At 38.1% G+C, this 20,508-nt stretch overlaps 1 protein-coding gene across 5 annotated transcripts in view; it reads left to right on the forward strand.

Moving 5' to 3' along the window:
• The window catches only part of ebf2 (EBF transcription factor 2), a 121,334-nt gene that overhangs the window by 21,951 nt on the left and 78,875 nt on the right, over positions 1 to 20,508 (forward strand). For all 5 annotated transcript variants that reach the window (XM_061986304.1, XM_061986306.1, XM_061986308.1 and 2 more), the window contains exon 6: positions 265 to 333. In XM_061986304.1, coding sequence (XP_061842288.1) covers positions 265 to 333 — 69 coding nt within the window. The remainder of the gene's footprint in view (positions 1 to 264; positions 334 to 20,508) is intronic.

Raw genomic sequence — 20,508 nt, forward strand, 5'->3', positions numbered from 1 at the left:
TAGGGTGTGTTGTTGTACCTTTTCTTCCTCTTTTTTATTCTTTTGTCCCCTAGCACCCTCCCCTCTCATGCCTCCTTTGTGTGCTGCTGGATGTTGGTGGACTGCCGGCCAAGCAAAAAAGGGGGTTGCTGGGGGGGCGGGGGGTGGGGTCTGGTGCGCCTGTGGCCAAATGACGGCGCTCCTCTCCTGTTTAAATTGCTTATTTTTTCCTGCGCTGACTTTTCCCTCTTGTTGTCTTTTCTGTCCCTTTAATTGCCCACTCAGCCGCTGTTGTGAGAAGAAAAGTTGCGGTAACCGAAATGAGACGCCCTCCGACCCAGTCATCATTGACAGGTAAGGAGCTCCGATACCGAACACAAAGCACTGACTCATACCCCAGGATGCTCTTTTTTTTCCTTTTTTTTTTTACACACATACTTATTTACACTTTGAGAGAGATTGTGGTTTTGAGAAAACAAGTTCTCACAACACACTGTTGCACTTTTACTACAACTTAATCCAGGTTTCCGGCTGGATGACATCCTGCAGTGGATGTGTGAAGTGTTTACAACTGTAGAAGTTCTGTTTTTTCCCATATCAGTTGGCAGTGCACCAACGCAAGGTGACTATTGAAACAATATGTTGATCAAACAAGAGCGCCATCAAAAATTATGCTTTTAGAAAGTTCATAATTATGTACCGTATTTTTCGGACTATAAGTCGCAGTTTTTTTTCATAGTTTGGCCGGGCTCCAGTGCGACTTATATATGTTTTTTTCCTTTTTTTATTATGCATTTTCGGCAGGTGCAACTTATACTCCGGTGCGACTTATACTCCGAAAAATACGGTATGTATGAACATGGATCAGCCATTCTCAAACTGTGGTACATGTACCACGTGTATAGTATATAACAGTGTTTTTCAACCGTGTGCCGTGAGATATTGTCTGGTGTGCCGTGGGAAATTATGCAACTTTACCTAATTGGTCCAAAAAATATTATTTGCAATTCAATAATTATAATCTGCAAATAATGTGCCGTTGTCCAGTGTCTGTGCTGTATAGAGCTCGGCAGGGTAACCATGTAACACTCCATATCAGTAAGTGGCGGCAGGTAGTTAATTGCTTTGTAGAAGTCGGAACACGTCGAGGATGGTTTGTGGTGATCCCAATATGCAGAGCACAGCGGGAGACAATGTGCCGGTAAAAAGGCATGTTACGCTTAAACCAAAAATGAACAAAAGGCAAGTCACGCTAGGAAAAGGAACTGAAGCATAGGGATGGCTATGCAAAACGAAATTAAAACTGAACTGGCTACAAAGTAAACAAAAAAAAGAATGCTGGACGACAGCAAAGACTTACAGTGTGTGTCCGTACATGACATGACAATCAATAATGTCCACACAAAGAAGGATAGCGTCCGCACAACTGAAATAGTCTTAATTGCCAATAGCGCTCAAAGCAAGGCATGAAGCTGCTACAAGAAAACACCAACAAAACAGGAAGAGCCACCAAAATAACAGCGCAAGACAGGAACTAAAGCACTACACACAGGAAAACAACAACGAACTAAAAAAAAATGACAACCTGGTGGAGTTTCATTTTTTATTGTTTCTGCTGGTGGTGTGCCTCTGTATTTTTTCAATGAAAAAAATGGGCCTTGGCTCAAAAAAGGTTGAAAAACACTGGTATATAATATATATCAGTGATTCTCTAGTTCACCTGTGTCAAACTCAAGGCCCGGGGGCCAGATCCAGCCCGACACGTCATTTAATGTGGCCAGCGAAAGCCTTGAAATAATGTTTTTCTTACTCAAATTGTCCATTGTTTCCATCATGTAATACATGACATTTCATATGTTTTAAACTTTGATATATACAAATATTAGTTTACTCTTTATTTGAAGGGACAATGCACAGAAACATTAAGCTCAAAGACAGATATGTTCTGCACCAGATTATAGCTAAATAGCTCGTTTCCATCTGCAGTCCCTGCCTACCTAAATTAAAGAGATACAAATATCATGCAATAACATTATAACAATACAAGTATACTATAGCATGTAATCAAATTAGGAAAAGTCACAAAATGCCCTTTCATTGACACATACTTATTATACAATACAACCGCACCTCATTTACATCATCACACATAGACAATACATGCTCTTGTTCACATCTGTCATCATTTGTAAAAACAACCATGATTTTAACACACACAGCTCACAGTTTACAACAAAATGTTCTCATGCATAAATATAATATTCAATTGTTATTGGTGTGGATCTTTAGGCACCTCGCCATTCGATTCCGATTCTTGGGGTGAGGATTTAATTCATAATCGATACTCGGTTCAACATGATTCTCAATTCAAACTGATTTTTGCAATGTATTAATTGGTATAACAATAATAACGCCTTAACAAAACAGCTTACAGGTTACAAAACCTCATTTTTGGTGCACCAAGTAAGCATAGAGATGGCCTAAAAAAACGTTTGTTTTTTTTAAAATTAATTTGTCCAAAAAAAAAAAAAAATTAGATTGTTTAAAATTACACAAAAAAAAAGGGATTCGAATGTGATAAAAACAACATTTTTTAGCACCCCTAATTATTATATACCGTATGATAGTTTGTAAAAATAACAATAAATACTTAAATATATGCTTGTCACCTTGGATTACGATTTCAAAGCAAGTTCTCCATCAATTTGTATGTACAAAAATCAAATAACCAATTGCATTGGCAATAACATAATGAGGCGATTATACTTTTATATTCTTACATTCACTGTTACAAGCGGCCCTCTGAGGGCAGCCATGACTGCGATGTGGCCCTCGATGAAAACAAGTTTGACACCCATGCTCTAGTGGTACCACTATTGGTACGACAAAAAAAAAAAAATCACTTGATTAAAGAATAATGTTTTATTTTCCTATTTTCAAACAGTGTTACTGTTCAAACTGTGTATAATGTTACAGTGGCCAAAACTATTAAATATACTTGTTAAACAAGACCTCTGTCTTGTTTTTAATGAACACTTAGGCCTACTATGCTGCTGTATTTTAATGTTGGTCATTATGGCGATACTTGGAGAGCCATGTATTTTCCGAGGTGGTACTTGGTGAAACAAGTTTAAGAACCACTGGCATAGACTATGGAAGGTATTCATTTAACAGTTCGCAACGGTGTACAAAACTGAGAGCTGTTTCTTATACATTAGGTCAGTGGTTTTCAAACTTTTTTTCACCAAGTACTACCTTAATGACCAAAATTTAAATACAGTAGCGAAATAGACCTAATTGTTAATTAAAACAAGACAGACATTTTATTTAACAAGTATATTTAATATTTTGGGCCACTGTAACATTACACACAGTTTGAACAGTAACACTGTGTTTGAATATTTAATTAAGTGATTCTTTACCATTAGTGTGACTGTCCATCCATCCATCCATCCATCCATCCATCCATTTGGATGCAAGGCAGGAAACACCCTGGAAGAGTGACCAGCTGATCCCAGGGCCAACACAGGGTTACTTGAAACATTGCAAACACAATTTAGTGGTGCGATATTTAAGTCCTCAAGTATAAAGCATAAACTTTTCATTGTATTTTTTAAATTGCTGAGTAAATCTAAAGCACAGTAATTCCCATCAGTATTTGGACGATTACTTTTTTTTGACCAACGCACACACATGTGTTGTCATCCAACAACACATCGTATTGTTGGATGACAAAAATATGATGTAATTCCAAAATATACTTTTACTATTATGTAAAGAAGTTTCACAAAAGCATGGCATTTGTCGTTTAGGCATTGCAGTCATTTATTGCAGCATATTTTTTTAATAATAATTAGCTGTCAAACTCAGAATGTTCTCTATTACTCTCATTTTGCTTGCTCACAACCAATATATATACCGTATTTTTCGGACTATAAGTCGCAGTTTTTTTCATAGTTTGGCCGGGGGTGCGACTTAAACTCAGGAGCTACTTATGTGTGAAATTATTAACACATTACCGTAAAATATCAAATAATATTATTTAGCTCATTCACGTAAGAGACTAGACGTATAAGATTTCATGGGATTTAGCGATTAGGAGTGACAGATTGTTTGGTAAACGTATAGCATGTTCTATATGTTATAGTTATTAGAATGACTCTTACCATAATATGTTACGTTAACATACCAGGCACGTTCTCAGTTGGTTATTTATGCGTCATATAACGTACACTTATTAAGCCTGTTGTTCACTATTCTTTATTTATTTTAAATTGCCTTTCAAATGTCTATTCTTGGTGTTGGGTTTTATCAAATAAATTTCCCCCAAAAATGCGACTTATACTCCAGTGCGACTTATGTATGTTTTTTCCTTCTTTATTATGCCTTTTCGGCAGGTGCGACTTATACTCCGGTGCGATTTATACTCCGAAAAATACGGTACAGAGCAAACATCGTAGCATCGATGGCATTAATTGAAATAACGAGGAAATGACCACTGGAAGGGAGTGAAAACAGTGTGGAGCTGCAGTGTTTATGGATTTAACAAAATCGTACAGTAATAGACTTAGACTTAGACTTTGACTTACTTTTTATTGTCATTCAAATTTGAACTTTACAGCACAGATACGAACGAAATTTCGTTACATAAGCTCATGGTAGAGCAGGATAAAAAAGCAATAAGGTGCATATATAAATAAATAAATATATATAAATAATATATAAATAAAAATATAAAATAAATAAATATATATAAATAAATAATTAGATTACTGTACAGATAAATATATTGCACTTTTTCACATGCGTCCACGTTTATGGATGTATGTTATATTGTCTTTTTTATTCCAGCGAGTTAATCCATTTTGGGGGGAGTTGAGGGGATCATTTAATCATGATGCGTTCAAGAGTCTTACGGCTTGAGGGAAGAAGCTGTTACAGAACCTGGGGGTTCTGCTTCGGAGGCTGCGGAACCTCTTTCTAGAGTCCAGTAATATCTTAATTAAAAAATTAGAGCCGTATGGCATCAGAGGGTTGGTCTCATACTGGGTTAGAAGCTACTTAACCAACAGGAAGCAATAAGTGAAGCATGGGAAACACACCTTACAGCTCTAAATGTATGTGGCGGCGTACCCCAGGGATCAATACTGGGACCAACATTGTTCAATCTCTGTATGAACATTTGTAAAGGTACAAACGACTTCAAATTAGTATTATTTGCAGACAATGCGACCGCGTTTTGTTCAGGAGAGAACACACAGAAGCTAATACACATAGTAACAGAAGAAATTAATAAATTAAAGAAATGGTTTGACAAAAACAGACTATCTTTGAATCTAAGTAAAACTACAATAGTGCTATTCGTAGCATTTGAAAGCTATGAAACGGAGAAGGGACAGGAATAAATAAGCTCTGCTTCATCCTACTCCTTTTTGGACATGTTGTAATGAGAAACTGGAAATATGAGATGTGCCATATTGTACATAACCATAATAATTTTAATACATACTACAACATGGCAATTTTGAGCCATGAATAGATAGATAGATAGATAGATAGATAGATAGATAGATAGATAGATAGATAGATAGATAGTACTTTATTGATTCCTTCAGGAGAGTTCTCTAAGGAAAATTAAAATTCCAGCAGCAGTGTACAGAATTAAGATCGAATTTAAAAAGTAAAAAGTAAATAATGGGGTTATAAATGGAAACAAAATAGAAAAATATTACAATAAGAATAACAATAAATAGGAACAATGAGAATAAACATATAACAGTAAAATAAGAATATAACAAGAGAAACTAGGCAGTAGTGACCATGTTATGAAAAAGTATTGCACTGTTATTGTTTTGCATCCCCTGTCATCCTAGTACCCCCCCTGCCCCCCAGAGAGGAGTTGTACAGTCTAATGGCGAGTGGGACAAATGAGTTTTTGAGTCTATTAGTCCTGCACTTGGGATGAAGCAGTCTAGCACTGAACAGGCTCCTCTGGCTACTGATAACGGTATGCAGAGGGTGAGTGGCATCATCCAGGATGCTCACTAGTTTTTCCACAGTCCTCTTCTCTGCCACCGTCACCAGTGAGTTCAGTTTTATTCCCATCGTAGAATAGACGTCCAGCAGCCCTTCAGCTTTGCTTGAGAATGAGAGGCCTTTTTTGGGGGCGAGCGATGGCGTATACGAACTTCATCGCGTACCCGAAAAGGTAATCTATAGTAAAAAAATATGAAATAACCACTATAACCATAATGCAGCAAACGAAACACACAACAGATAGATGACACTACGATTATTATTACTGCGGGGAAAGGTTATAAACGACTACTGCCGAGAGCTCGGCATGCTGGGAATTATTATATTAGAAACATGCTTGTGAATTAGAATTGAATGAAATAATTAGAAAAACAAATAAGTAAATAAAATAAACATTCTTGTCTTTGTTGTTCAGTATGACTGTGTAGTTAAAGTTAAAGTACCACTGATTGTCTCACACACACACTAGGTGTGGTGAAGTTACCCTCTGCATTTGGCCTATCCCCTTGTTCCACCCCCTGGGAGGTGAGGGGAGCATTGAGTAGCAGCGGTGGCCACGCTCGGGAATCATTTTGGTGATTTATTATTTATTATTATTAATTGTAATCATTGTTTGTCTTTGCCTATTTTTGCCTCGTAAAGCATTCAGTCAAATTTGGAGAATTTTGGAGCGCTTGCAGGTGTGCCTAATGAAGTGTCCAGTTAAGTGTAGTATCGTTATGTCCTTCCCGTGACCGTGTGCAAATGCATTCCTGCTCATATGGGAAGCATGTGGATGTTTGATATCTGCGTGCAGGCTCACACATGTAGTCAATGTTCAGCCTGACCGCTACTTATCGCACTTTAACCACCGCGGTAATCAGCGTGTGTGAAGGCCCTCACAGCCCAGCGATTTCGGAGGTTTCACGCCATGTTGTCAGCTTGCGTGATGAATGTTCGTCAGCTCAAATACTTTTGCTGTGATGTCATCAACCTTCATCAGCTCCTTCCACCTTCCCTTCAATCCCACTTTCGTAACAATTGCGGGGGGAAAACACTTCATTTGTGTCAAGGACCCTTTTCTTCCCTTCTCAGTTCAAGCTGGCTGCCTGTTGACAGTTTGTCTCAAAGGAGTTCTGCTCAGGATATTTTTCATATCGTGGAAAAAACTCGGGCTGTTGTCTTTTCAGTGTTCCCAGAATGCTTTGGAACAGCTGCTTTTCTCATTTGCACATTATTCTCAAGGCGTTCCATCCCATATACTGTATACTTCCTCCTTACATGCCATAATCCTCCGTTTAAGTGTCTTGGCAATCTCTATTTTAGTGCTGTCAAATAACCAGAGGTGGGTAGAGTAGCCAGAAATTGTACTCAAGTAAGAGTACTGTTACTTTAGAGATTTATTACTCAAGTAAAAGTAAGGAGTAGTCACCCAAATATTTACTTGAGTAAAAGTAAAAAGTATGTTGTAAAAAAACTACTCAAGTACTGAGTAACTGATGAGTAACATACACACACATATCATATATATATATATATATATATATATATATATATATATATATATATATATATATATATATATATATATATATATATATATATATATACACACACACATATATACATATATATATATATATATATACACACACACATATATACATATATATATATATATATATACACACACACATATATATATATATATATATATATACATTGATATATACAGTATATAATTTATGTTTATTTATTTTTGCCGTTTTTGTTTACATGTTAATAGTGTTTCAATGAATATACATGCATGTTTAACACATATAGATTCCTTTCTTTCATGAAGACAAGAATATAAGTTGGTGTATTACCTGATTCTGATGACTTGCATTGATTGTAATCAGACAGTAGTGATGACAAACGTCCACGTTTTCAAATGGAGGAGAAAAAAAGTTCCTCCTTTCTGTCTAATACCACATGAAAGTGGTTGGTTTTTGGCATCTTATATGTCCAGTTTCCATATTCGTTTTTATACACTTTACAAGAAATACATTGGCGGCAAACTCCGTAGCTTGCTAGCTTGTTTGCGCAGGCTTTCGGAGACTCTTATTTTGAAAGCGCAGGCGCGATGGAGCGGCACTTTTATTGTGAAGACAGGAACTGTGCAGTCAGTCTTTAGGCTTTTGACGGGGTGTACGGTTGAAATAAAAAATGGTCTTTTTTCCTTCACACTTTTGATTGATTGATTGGAACTTGTATTAGTAGATTGCACAGTACAGTACATATTCCGTACAATTGACCACTAAATGGTAACACCCCAATAAGTTTTTCAACTTGTTTAAGTCAGGTCATGTGACCCCTGGCTCTGTTTGATTGGTCCAACGTCACCAGTGACTGCATCTGATTGGTGGAACGGAGTGAACGTCACCAGTGACTGTATTTGTTGAAACGCAGGCACTATGACAGACCAAAACAAACAAAGCGTGCATTAACAGATCGATAAAAATTAGTAGCGAGTAGCGAGCTGAATGTAGATAAAAGTAGCGGAGTAAAAGTAGCGTTTCTTCTCTATAAATATACTCAAGTAAAAGTAAAAGTATGTTGCATTAAAACTACTCTTAGAAGTACAATTTATCCCAAAAGTTACTCAAGTAGATGTAACGGAGTAAATGTAGCGCGTTACTACCCACCTCTGCAAATAACTCATTTTTCAAGTTCCATGAATCCCACTTCTAAATTGGGATTAATCATGATTAATCGCGTGCTATTATGCGAAACCTAATGTTCTTACATATTGGTACCTGCTGTTGTGTAATTTGGGATCTGTGTAAATCCCGAAAATGTAAAATCAAACTGTGGAGGCATTGCGGAGATATTTATTTGAGGGGAGCAGTGAGCAGCAGCGGTGGCCGCGCCCGGGAATCATTTTTGGTGATTTAACCCCCAATTCCAATTTTTGATGCTGAGTGCCAAGCAGGGAGGTAATGGGTCCCATTTTTATAGTCTTTGGTGTGACTCGGCCGGGGTTTGAACTCACAACCTACCGATCTCAGGGCGGACACTCATGGACACACATTTTCTGGCACATTTAAAAATCAATAAACCTGCATTAGCAATTACAACATATCTTATGTGGTACTGTCAAAATTAAAAGTGCAAAAAAACACATACGGTATAAGGTGAAAAAATTAACAAATAAAATATTTGAAATCACAATTTGTAGCACCCATTCGATGTCGTATAGCCCCTCGTAGTCGGTTGATTTGAATGGAAATGGCGGGCATTTCCCCATTTCATCGCCGACATTGTCTCACAAGATGTAGTTTCTCTTTAAATATCCTTCTTGTAAAAGGCCTTGCAAGTATATATCTGCCACCTAATCAACGTTTTGTTCTCCTTCTTTGTGGGTCAACACTTCCCGCTTCCTGCTAAATTGCAACTTGTGATTGGATACTCACTTTGGAAAGACAAGTGAGCATCCAATCGCAGTCTCGTTAACATCAGGCTACCTCGAGAGGCTACTGTCAACAACTTGTGATCTGATTGGCTATCACAACTGTCTCTCAACTCTGTGTTCTCAAATTCATCCGCTAACAATCCTGATGAGTATCCAATCACAGGACGCGTAAATGTCACGTTCAACGTGAGGCCAACGAGAAGGCCTTACTGACAACAACTCGTGATCTGATTGGCTATCGCAATTGTCTATCAACTGTTTTTGTCCGTTCACTTACAGTGCACAGACGCCCGCATTGTTGATTCTGAAGGCCTCTGGCAGATTTCGTACAGCATGGCAACATAAGCCAACTATATTCTGATTGGATAAAAACTCTAACCTAAAAACAACAGCGCTGATAGGAGCATAATATGACATGAAGAGAATATGAATACTTTTAGATATTTAGGGAAAGTCAATAAAAAATACTTTTATCTTTAATTATGATCATGATTTATGGTTATGTTCGGCCAACAGGATAGGCCTTGCTGGCCCTGACGGCACACCACTGCTCAAAACTTATTAACAGTTTTACCATAAACCCAATTTAGGTTTGTTTTGAAGTAAAATTTTCCAATGAACGGGAGTCTCTTTGCTCATCTTTGCACTGACGTAGGCATTAACCTGATGACTAGGACTGTACAACAACCCGTACCGCCCATACTTGCCAACCTTGAGACCTCCGAATTCGGGAGGTTGGGGGTTGTTGAGGTGGGCGGGGTTAAGGGGGAGGAGTATATTTATAGCTAGAATTCACTGAAATTCAAGTATTTCTTATATATATATATATATATATATATATATATATATATATATATATATATATATATATATATGTATATATATATATATATATATATATATATATATAGCTAGAATTCACTGAAATTCAAGTATTTCTTATATATATATATATATATATATATATATATATTACTTGACTTTCAGTGAATTCTAGCTATGTATATATATATTTATTTTATTATATATATATATATATATATATATATATATATATATATATATATATATATATATATATATATATATATATAAATAAAAGAAATACTTGAATTTCAGTGTTCATTTATTTACACATATGCATACCTGCCAACTACTCCGGTTTTCCCGTAATTAGTACGGTTTTCATCAACCTATTCCGGGTTACGGTTGCAGTGATAAAAAATACGGTTTTTCATTAATTAAAAAAAAAAAATTTTTTTAAATGCGCGAGGCTATTTATAGCACCGCTGCCAAGCACGAGGCACCTGTTGCCATTGTTTCCAAACGAGCGAACGATCATGGAATCAGCCGGAGAAAAATCGCAAACGAGTCTTAAACCGAAAAGAAAACTGCAGTCATTCCGTGAAGAATATTCAAAAGCCTATCCGGGAATAATTATCCGTTCCAAAAAGGGTGAAAACTACGCAAATTGCACCTTGTGCAGACAAGATTTTTCGATCGGACACGGAGGAATTAGCGATGTAAAAGACCACGTTGGGACAAAAAAACACAAGTCTGATGCCGTTGCTAGCGATACAAGTGGAAAACTTTCAACGTTTTTCGGATTTTAGCCACAAAAAGGTAATGACACCAATGTTATCTATTGGAATTGTTTAGTACTGTTATACTGTTAAAAGTGTTTATACTATTTATGCTTTCAAGTCCAAGTTGAAGAAATCTTGTTAAATGTTGACAGCATAACTACCAAAATACAGAAGTATGTCCTTAATATTTTTGCAGTGCTATTTCTGTTGAAAAGTTAAAATGATTACATTAGAGATGTGATGTGCCACTTTTCAAGTGTCTGATGGCTTAAATTAATTTTCATTAATTTTTCATATTTTGAATTCTTTTGAAAGGCTTACAAAAAAACTACATTTGAATTGTAATTCCATGCTATTGACAGGACTATTAATTTTAATGAAGTTAGCTTACCATGTTTACAGTATGATAATTGTGATAGAAATGTGAATTTTAGGCACAGAATATTTTATACAATTGAACAAGGCAGTAGATTATACAAGCTTGGACAGAAAGTTAATAATGGCACCAATTTTTTTTTTTATGGAATTGTTTAGTACTGTTTTACCATTTGTTTACTGTAAAAAGTGTTTATACTGTTTATACTTTCAATTAACAAATTGAAGTCTTGTGAAAGGTTGACAGGATAACTGGCATTAACTGTCAAAATAATTTCAAACTATTGAAGTTAGCTTACAGAATAAACATGTCAATCAACCCATATGATTTTTGCTGTAATATTTTTGTTTTGAAAAGTCACTGTGACTGATAGAAAAGTGATGGTTTTAGCAACATTTTAACCTGTCTGAATGCTAATAATCATTTTGCGTCGGGGGGCGAAGCCTGAACCCCCCACCAGGACTTTGTCCTGGACCTACCGGGGTCTGCGGCCCCTGGACCCTGGCTACTAGGTTTTTCTGATTTCAAAAGTTGGCAGGTATGCATATGCACAATTAACACTCATTGTTGTATTTGAAAGTGCAATGCTTTGCAGCCAGTAGCACAGCCTTTGAAGGAGCATAGGTATGGGTAGCATCTGTGAAATTTAATTTGCAGGAAAGGAGTGAGTTTAGGGTTGAATTGTCCATTGTCGTTCTATTCACTGTTACTATCTTTCTAACCACACCCTCTCGATGACCTACAAGCGTACTTCTTCTTCTTACTCGTCGTCGCCATGACTGTCTCTTCTTCGTTCTTCTGCTTCGTCTCCTTCTTGTTGTGTGTGCAGTTGTGCACTCTCCAAAAGCCGTAGATATTATAACGTGACTGGGCCGGCACGCTGTTTATATGGAGAAAAAGAGGACGTGGCGACAGGCTGTCCTCACTCAGGTCCGCATGGACCTGGAGGGGGCGTGCCTTGTTGTTTGGCTGGAAATCGGGAGAAATTCGGGAGAATGGTTGTCCCGGGGAGATTTTCGGGAGAGGCACTGAAATTCGGGAGTCTCACGGAAAATTCGGGAGGGTTGGCAAGTATGGTACCGCTTTTCAGGTCACCAGCCACGGTTCAGCTAAAGGAACATGTACGGTCTAAATAAATCACGTGACGGCTCTGCATACATTCATGATTAATGGGGTATTTTTTGTGTGATTAATCACATGAGTTAACTCGTTATTTCTGACAGTCCTAGTATATTTCCCGTTGCGAGCGCGCTGGCAGGGGTGTGGTGCGACTGCGAGGATTGATTTAAGCCGAATCGTTGACCTCCGCTTCGCTCTAATCGCACAGGGCACACGTCCCGTCCTGGTGGGGGTCTCTCTCCCTCTTGACTATCCCGCAAAATCCCCTCCTCTGGGAGCGGGCCCATTAGGAGCTAGTTAATTTCCGATAAGCCGGGAGACTTTGGTTGCGGTGCGGTTTTTATTTCAACCTTCATTCCTCGCCGTGTCTGCAAACTTACATGCTCGGCTGAGCGTCGTCGAGCATTCGCACGCGCGCCAAAAATGTTGTCCCACCTCGCACGTTTATTTATGTATATGAATGTATGTGCAATTGTATATGTGTCTCACTGACCCCTATGCTGACCTTTTTCCTCAGTCACTGCTTGGGTCTTCAATTATTCATGTGTGTGTGTGTGTGTGTGTGTGTGTGTGTGTGTGTGTGTGTGTGTGTGTGTGTGAATGTGTTGGGGGGTGGGGGGGTCTTATTTTCCCAGTAATCAGCCTCCTGCTCACAGCCCCAACACCTGTTCTCCAATTAACATGCAGCATGCTGGGGTCTATACTCATTGCCCATGATGCTTTGCTCCTTTCTCTTTTTTTGTTGTTATTCCCAACTTCTTCTTATCTCATGTTGCCCCACATGCTCTTACACACTTTGCTCTCTAATTCCCCTTCCTTTTTCCTTTGAGTAGCCCCCCGATGCCTTTTCCTTGGCCTGTCTAATTTGGCCATAATTAGGCGCCGTCATTAGGACACCTACCCAAGCACAAGGTAGTTTGCAATTCCCCAAACGCCTCAAACCCCCACTTTTCTAATCTCCTCTCCATATTGTTTCAGTTCCCCCTCCTCTTGCTCCTGCTGCCGCCCCTCCCGCCCCCTTCTCTCCCTAATCCTGATTTGAGTGAAAGGAGAAAGGGAGATCACAGCTGATCCGTGAGGAGGGGGGCATGGGGGGCTGCAGCGGGAAAACGGGGGCCCCAAAAGAGATGACTCTCAAGTTGTCTGAGGCAGAGGATGATCTAATAGGCCGCTGCCTGCTGTGTCTAATAGTTTTACAATTGTCTAATGTTAACTCTGGCTACGGCTCCTCGGCACACTTTCGGGCCCAATGTGAGGTCTCTGTTTGGGGAGCCATGCTTATCTTTGACTGATAGACCGGCCTGCCACTGATTGGTTGGACGGCTGATCGATAGACTGATATATAGATTGATTCCTTGGGGCTCATCACCATAAATCTTTTGCTAAGTCTCCTCACTTTGCGTGCGCTAAAAACCAATCACTCTCCAGATCTATTCTTTTTTAATTGACTCCTTATGTACAAACCCCGTTTCCATATGAGTTGGGAAATTGTGTTAGATGTAAATATAAACGGAATAGAATGATTTGCAAATCCTTTTCAACCCACATTCAATTGAATGCACTACAAAGACAAGATATTTGATGTTCAAACTCATAAACTTTTTTTTTTTTTGCAAATAATAATTAACTTAGAATTTCATGGCTGCACCACGTGCCAAAGTAGTTGAAAAAGGGCATGTTCACCACTGTGTTACATGGCCTTTCCTTTTAACAACACTCAGTAAATGTTTGGGAACTGAGGAGACACATTTTTTAAGCTTCTCAGGTGGAATTATTTCCCATTCTTGCTTGATGTACAGCTTAAGTTGTTCAACAGTCCGGGTCTCCGTTGTGGTATTTTAGGCTTCATAATGCGCCACACATTTTCAATGGGAGACAGGTCTGGACTACAGGCAGGCCAGTCTAGTACCCGCACTCTTTTACTATGAAGCCACGTTGATGTAACACGTGGCTTGGCATTGTCTTGCTGAAATAAGCAGGGGCGTCCATGGTAACGTTGCTTGGATGGCAACATATGTTGCTCCAAAACCTGTATGTACCTTTCAGCATTAATGGCGACTTCACAGATGTGTAAATTACCCATGTCTTGGGCACTAATACACCCCCATACCATCACAGATGCTGGCTTTTCAACTTTGCGCCTATAACAATCCGGATGGTTCTTTTCATCTTTGGTCCGTAGGACACGACGTCCACAGGGTTCCTGAGCCCATGTGGTGATATCCTTTACACACTGATGTCGCTTGTTGATGCAGTACAGCCTGAGAGATCAAAGGTCACGGGCTTAGCTGCTTACGTGCAGTGATTTCTCCAGATTCTCTGAATCCTTTGATGATATAACGGACCGTAGATGGTGAAATCCCTAAATTCCTTTCAATAGCTGGTTGAGAAAGGTTTTTCTTAAACTGTTCAACAATTTCCTCACGCATTTGTTGACAAAGTGGTGACCCTCGCCCCATCCTTGTTTGTGAATGACTGAGCATTTCATGGAATCTGCTTTTATACCCAATCATGGCACCCACCTGTTCCCAATTTGCCTGTTCACCTGTGGGATATTCCAAATAAGTGTTTGATGAGCATTCCTCAACTTTATCAGTATTTATTGCCACCTTTCCCAACTTCTTTGTCACGTGTTGCTGGCATCAAATTCTAAAGTTAATGATTATTTGCAAAACATTTTTTTTTTATCAGTTTGAACATCAAATATGTTGTCTTTGTAGCATATTCAACTGAATATGGGTTGAAAATTATTTGCAAATCATTGTATTCCGTTTCTATTTACATCTAACACAATTTCCCAACTCATATGGAAATGGGGTTTGTAAGATACTTTCCATCAGAGCGACGATTCGATTCCGAATGGATTCTTGATTCAACACGATTCTTGATTCCAACCCATTCTCGCAATATATTATTTGATGCAGTGGCGGGCCGTGCGTTTCCCACCTAGGCCTTCAGTGATGTCCGACTTCAATGATTACCTCTCAAAATACCATCATTGATTTCACCACATGCCCATTGCTGGAGAAATACTATACAGAAACACATTTACGCACTACTGGGCATTGTACAAAACGGGTTATTTTCTGGCGCATTTAAAAATCATAAACCCGCATCAGCAATTAAAACATATCTTATGTGGTACTGTCAAAATTAAAATTGCAAAAAACAAAATAAACATGAAAAAAATTAAGAAATAAAATACCTCAACCCACATTTCATCACCGGTACAGCTCAGCTAGCTTCCGGGGTTGACCAACATCGTCTCACAAGATGTAGTTTATCTTTAAATATCCTTCTTCAAAATGGCCTTGCAAATATACTGTATGTGTTGTCTTGTCTAATCATAAAAGATGCAGACGAGGCGTGTTGGCTGACTTCTTAAAGTTTACTCCACAACGTGCTCGTCGATAACATCCAGCTGACGGCATGTCTCTCCATTCAACAACGTAAACATGCTCTTCACTACTGTGGCATGCTGGGTAATGGAGTTCTTATGTTACCTAGCTCATAACATCAAAATATATATCTGCCTTCGGCCAGCTAGAAGGCCTTACTGACAACAACTCGTGATCTGATTGGCTATCGCAACTGTCTGTCAAATGTTTGTGTCCGTTCACTTACAGTTGAACGGACACTGTATTGTTGATTCTGAAGGCCCCGGGATTTGGTACATTATGGCAACATAAGCTAGCTGAATTCTGATTGGATAAAAAACTCTATAACCTAAAAACAGCGCTAGAAGGAGCATAATATGATATGAAGAGAATATGAATACTTTTAGATATTTAGAGAAAGTAAATTAAAAAATTACTTTTATGATTTCTGGTTATGTTAGGCCAGCAGGAAAGGCCTTGCTGGCCCTGACGGCACACCACTGATTTGATGTAAAAATGATAACATGTTACTAGAGCTCCTCTTGGGTGCTGACATACATGAGAAAACGGCCTAAAAAACATATTTTTAAATATAGTTTCTTTAAATGGGTCCTATTATACAAAAACAACTTTTCTGACCTGTTGGTACCTGTTTTTGCGTATTCGGGATCCTCGCAAGTCCCGAAAATTTGAATTCAAACTATGGAGATGTGACGGAGATATTTATAACACAATATTGCCTTCTTCCAAACTTGCTCCAAAATGACCCGTTTAGAAAATAAGACTTTAGTGACGTATTCTGCAGTAGTTACGTTCGAGGATATATCCATATATGGTAAAGGTTTACCCGAAGAGTTTTGCGCAAGTCCGTAATTTTTGTTTAGTTACTAGTCCAAAGTTGTTGTCAATAAGTTCCTTATTTTTCTCCATCTTCTTGTTGTGGGGTTATTCACATGCATTCTCTGCTGTTTCCATTTCAAAGTAGTTTATAGTTCGAGTTTATATCTGTCAGCAGACTCCATATGGAAGCGCTAAAAACTACAACATGGCTGACAGGGAGAAGACGCAGTCAAAGGGTGCTTGGCCTGGAGGAGGGCTTTGGCATGTAAAATAAGACCACCCGCAAAACGGCGCATTCTAAAGAGATAGTCAGAAAGCGGCTTGAAGATGGTCTGTAAAACATAATCAATGCAAAATGTTGACCAAAGCACCCCCATTGCATGTTATGTAGACCACAAGGAAATGGTTTAAATGTAGTGAAAAAATCATAAAAATCATAATATGACAAAACTAAAATGAATAAATAAGCATTTTTACCTCAATACTTACTTATTCAGATTCTAAACCAATTCCTAATGGAAAAAATTATTTAAAAAAGTATTATCATCGTTTTCATTATTAAAAAATATATTTTAAAAAAGTGATTTTTTAAAATCAAGTTAAAAAATGAATTGATTTAGAATTGGAATAAATAAGAAACTAGGGAAAAAAGTATATTTTCCTAGAGAATCTAATTTTGAAAATATTTTTTAGGCTATATCCGTGCTTAATTAGGTATGTGATAAGCCAGCAGCCAAGAAGAGCTTTTGTAACCTGAAATCTTTTTTTTATACATTTTACACCAAATAATCTGTTTGAATCGAGAATCTATTCTGAATCAAATTGTCACCCCAAGAATAGGAATTGAATCAAATCGTGAGTTATTTTAAGATTCTACCCCTAATGTATATTATATTACATAATGTAATATTTAAATTCTGAACTGATTCATAATTGTAAATTAACCAATAAAAAAACATATTATGATTTTGAATAGATTTTTTAAAATGATGAATCCATTTATAATCGGATTAATTAAGAATCGTGATTTGGATATAAATCTATTTTTTTGAACACCCTTACTGTACGTGTACAGTTTATAGAGATAGGGAACACACACCTAAATGTGAAAATACCAGATTTTTATCATGTTAAAAAAGACACCATCATAAATTATTACAAAACGTTTTTGTAGAAATAATAGAGAAAATTACTGAAAAGTAAAACTTTCTCAAGGGGCAATGTGTATTTCTATTTCTTAATTTATTTTGGAAAAACAAAACAAAAATCTCCAATACAATATTGTTGAATACAGTCAAATAAAATGTATAAAAATAAACATTTTTGTGTCCGAAAAGGAGCAGGAAGAAGCAAAACTCAGAATGTCCTGCTCCATCACTCAGATAAAATAATCTGAATCTTGATCAGCATTACAGTACAAAATCACCTGATATACAACAAACTGATACGCACATACTTTTAAGAGTTGTGTAGACAAAATATAAATACCATGCACAGTTGTGCACATTTTAAAACGAATGTTCTGTGGGAGAAACCTTTATTGATGTTTTGATTTGACAATATTTACCCACTCTTTCTTGCAAAAGTGCTCCGAATCTGTCAGATTGTGAGCTCATTTCTTGTATTCAGATGACATATTTTTAGTTGGAATTTGGTCCATGCTTCTGGCTGAGCATAATTTTTCCTGGTGTAGTCATTATTTTGTCTATTTGGCCTTACACTTTTGGGCATTGTTATGCTGAAAGGTCAAATTCCTCTTCATCTTTCAAGACATCTGAAGATTTTGCTACAGTATTTGGAAGAAACATTTTCTGGTGTAGTTTTTGCACCACTATTCGCTAATAAAGAACATGTCATATATCTTCCAGTAAATGTGTTATGGTCAGATAAGGTCACATTTAAACTTATACAAAAGTTACGTTTGGCACAAAAATAGACGTGTTTTCACAGTTTTTATTCAATGTCCAGTCAGGGTGTATTCTGAAGTTTAATTTGCCAGCGAAGACACCAGTTGGAGTCTCCTGAGATCGGTAGGTCGTGAGTTCAAACCCCGGCCGAGTCATACCAAAGACTATAACAATGGGACTCATTGCTTGGCACTCAGCATTAAGGGTTGGAATTGGGGGTTAAATCACCAAAATGATTCCCGGGCGCGGCCACCGCTGCTGCTCACTGCTCCCCTCACCTCCCCGGGGGTGGAACAAGGGGATGGGTCAAATGCAGAGGGTAACTTCACCACACGTAGTGCGTGTGTGACTATCAGTGGTACTTTAACGTTAAATTTTTAACTTCACTCTTCTTTGCACTGACGTAGGCATTGACCTGAAGACTGAACGCAAAATGAATCGTGTGCTTTAATCTGTGTATACACATTATTAATGCGATCATTTTTTTGTGATCAATCACATGAGTCAACTCATTATTTTTGCAAGCACTACAGTTTAGTGCGATTAACAATTAAAAGACACTGTTATTTTCCAATGCTCAGTATTAACCCAGGGAGATTTCTTTAATGACGCTATTATTGGTGTGCTGACCCCTGAGCTAGAACTTATATTGGTTTCGAGCCAAAGCTGACCTCTGTATTTATGAGTGCCGTTGTGGCTTTACAATGGAGACAAGCAGATGTCAGTATTAGTATTAGTAAGAATGGGCCGTGTGCTTTGGATTGGAGAGGTCAGCGTTCACTGGGAGGGTTGGGGAGGGGTGTGCTTTTATATTGGGCTAAGAAGCAAAAATCAATAGTTGGTCATGAGGAGTGTGTGCAGGGATCCATCGTAAGGCTGTGGCCTTGTGGTGTGGGGGGGGTTGTGGGGGTGATCAATGGCAAGCACTATCTCACTAATTGATCGTGTTTCCAAGAGCGGCCTTTTTTAACAAGCCGGCACTCCGAGAAAAGAAGAATAATCAATAGGAATTTTCCAATGCTGTCAATATGCTTGTACCCTCCCCCCAGACTTAAAATGAGCTCACTGAGGCGCTCAGATCAACCTTAAAAGTCAAATGATGAGACACAAATTTGGGACATAACATGATGTTGTGTGTGACTTGTAAACATTCGTTTTAAACATTTTTGCTTTCCTCTAAGAGCACTCATTATGTGTGTCAGGCAGCGGCTTGACTTCAGATGCTCGACCGGAGTGGAATCCATTAGTCTTAATCTAGGCTTGTGGGTTGTATTGATCCATTTGTGGTCTTGGTTCTAGTTATGTACATGCACCACCAGTGTCTTTTCAACTAGTCTGTGCACTCTTTTTTTCTTACAGTCCTCTCTATATATTCCTTACTCATAGATTTATCTGATGCCCCCAACTCTAGAAACATGAAATCTCTTTGGTCGTTGCGGTTTATCTGTACCCAACATTTCTTTGAATGGATTAGCAGTGTCTGAGCAGCACACAAAAACTATTCAGATATCACTTATTGTTGTATGTAAATGTCTTGCGGGGTCTCGGAGACCATCTGTTACGATGGTGGTCGCTCCACCTGCTTGAGCACGCCTGACTTAAACCAATTTGAAAAACAAACTAGGCATGATGAGGAGGATTGCTTCTGAATTTGACGGCTTAGCCCCAAGCTACTAACAGTGGCTAATACCTCTTTCTTAAATGAGGATACGGTGCATCAGGGATATTCAACTGGGAATAACAGCCTACCCAACAGCCCCTGAGTTCAGTTCAAAACTTGGTAGACAATATGTTTGATGCAAATTCCTGAAAACAGGAGAGTGCTCCTGTTGTAAAGAGGAACTCAGACCATTGT

Source organism: Nerophis lumbriciformis, linkage group LG12, assembly GCF_033978685.3.
Source record: "Nerophis lumbriciformis linkage group LG12, RoL_Nlum_v2.1, whole genome shotgun sequence".
In the NCBI taxonomy this organism is placed as follows: domain Eukaryota; kingdom Metazoa; phylum Chordata; class Actinopteri; order Syngnathiformes; family Syngnathidae; genus Nerophis; species Nerophis lumbriciformis.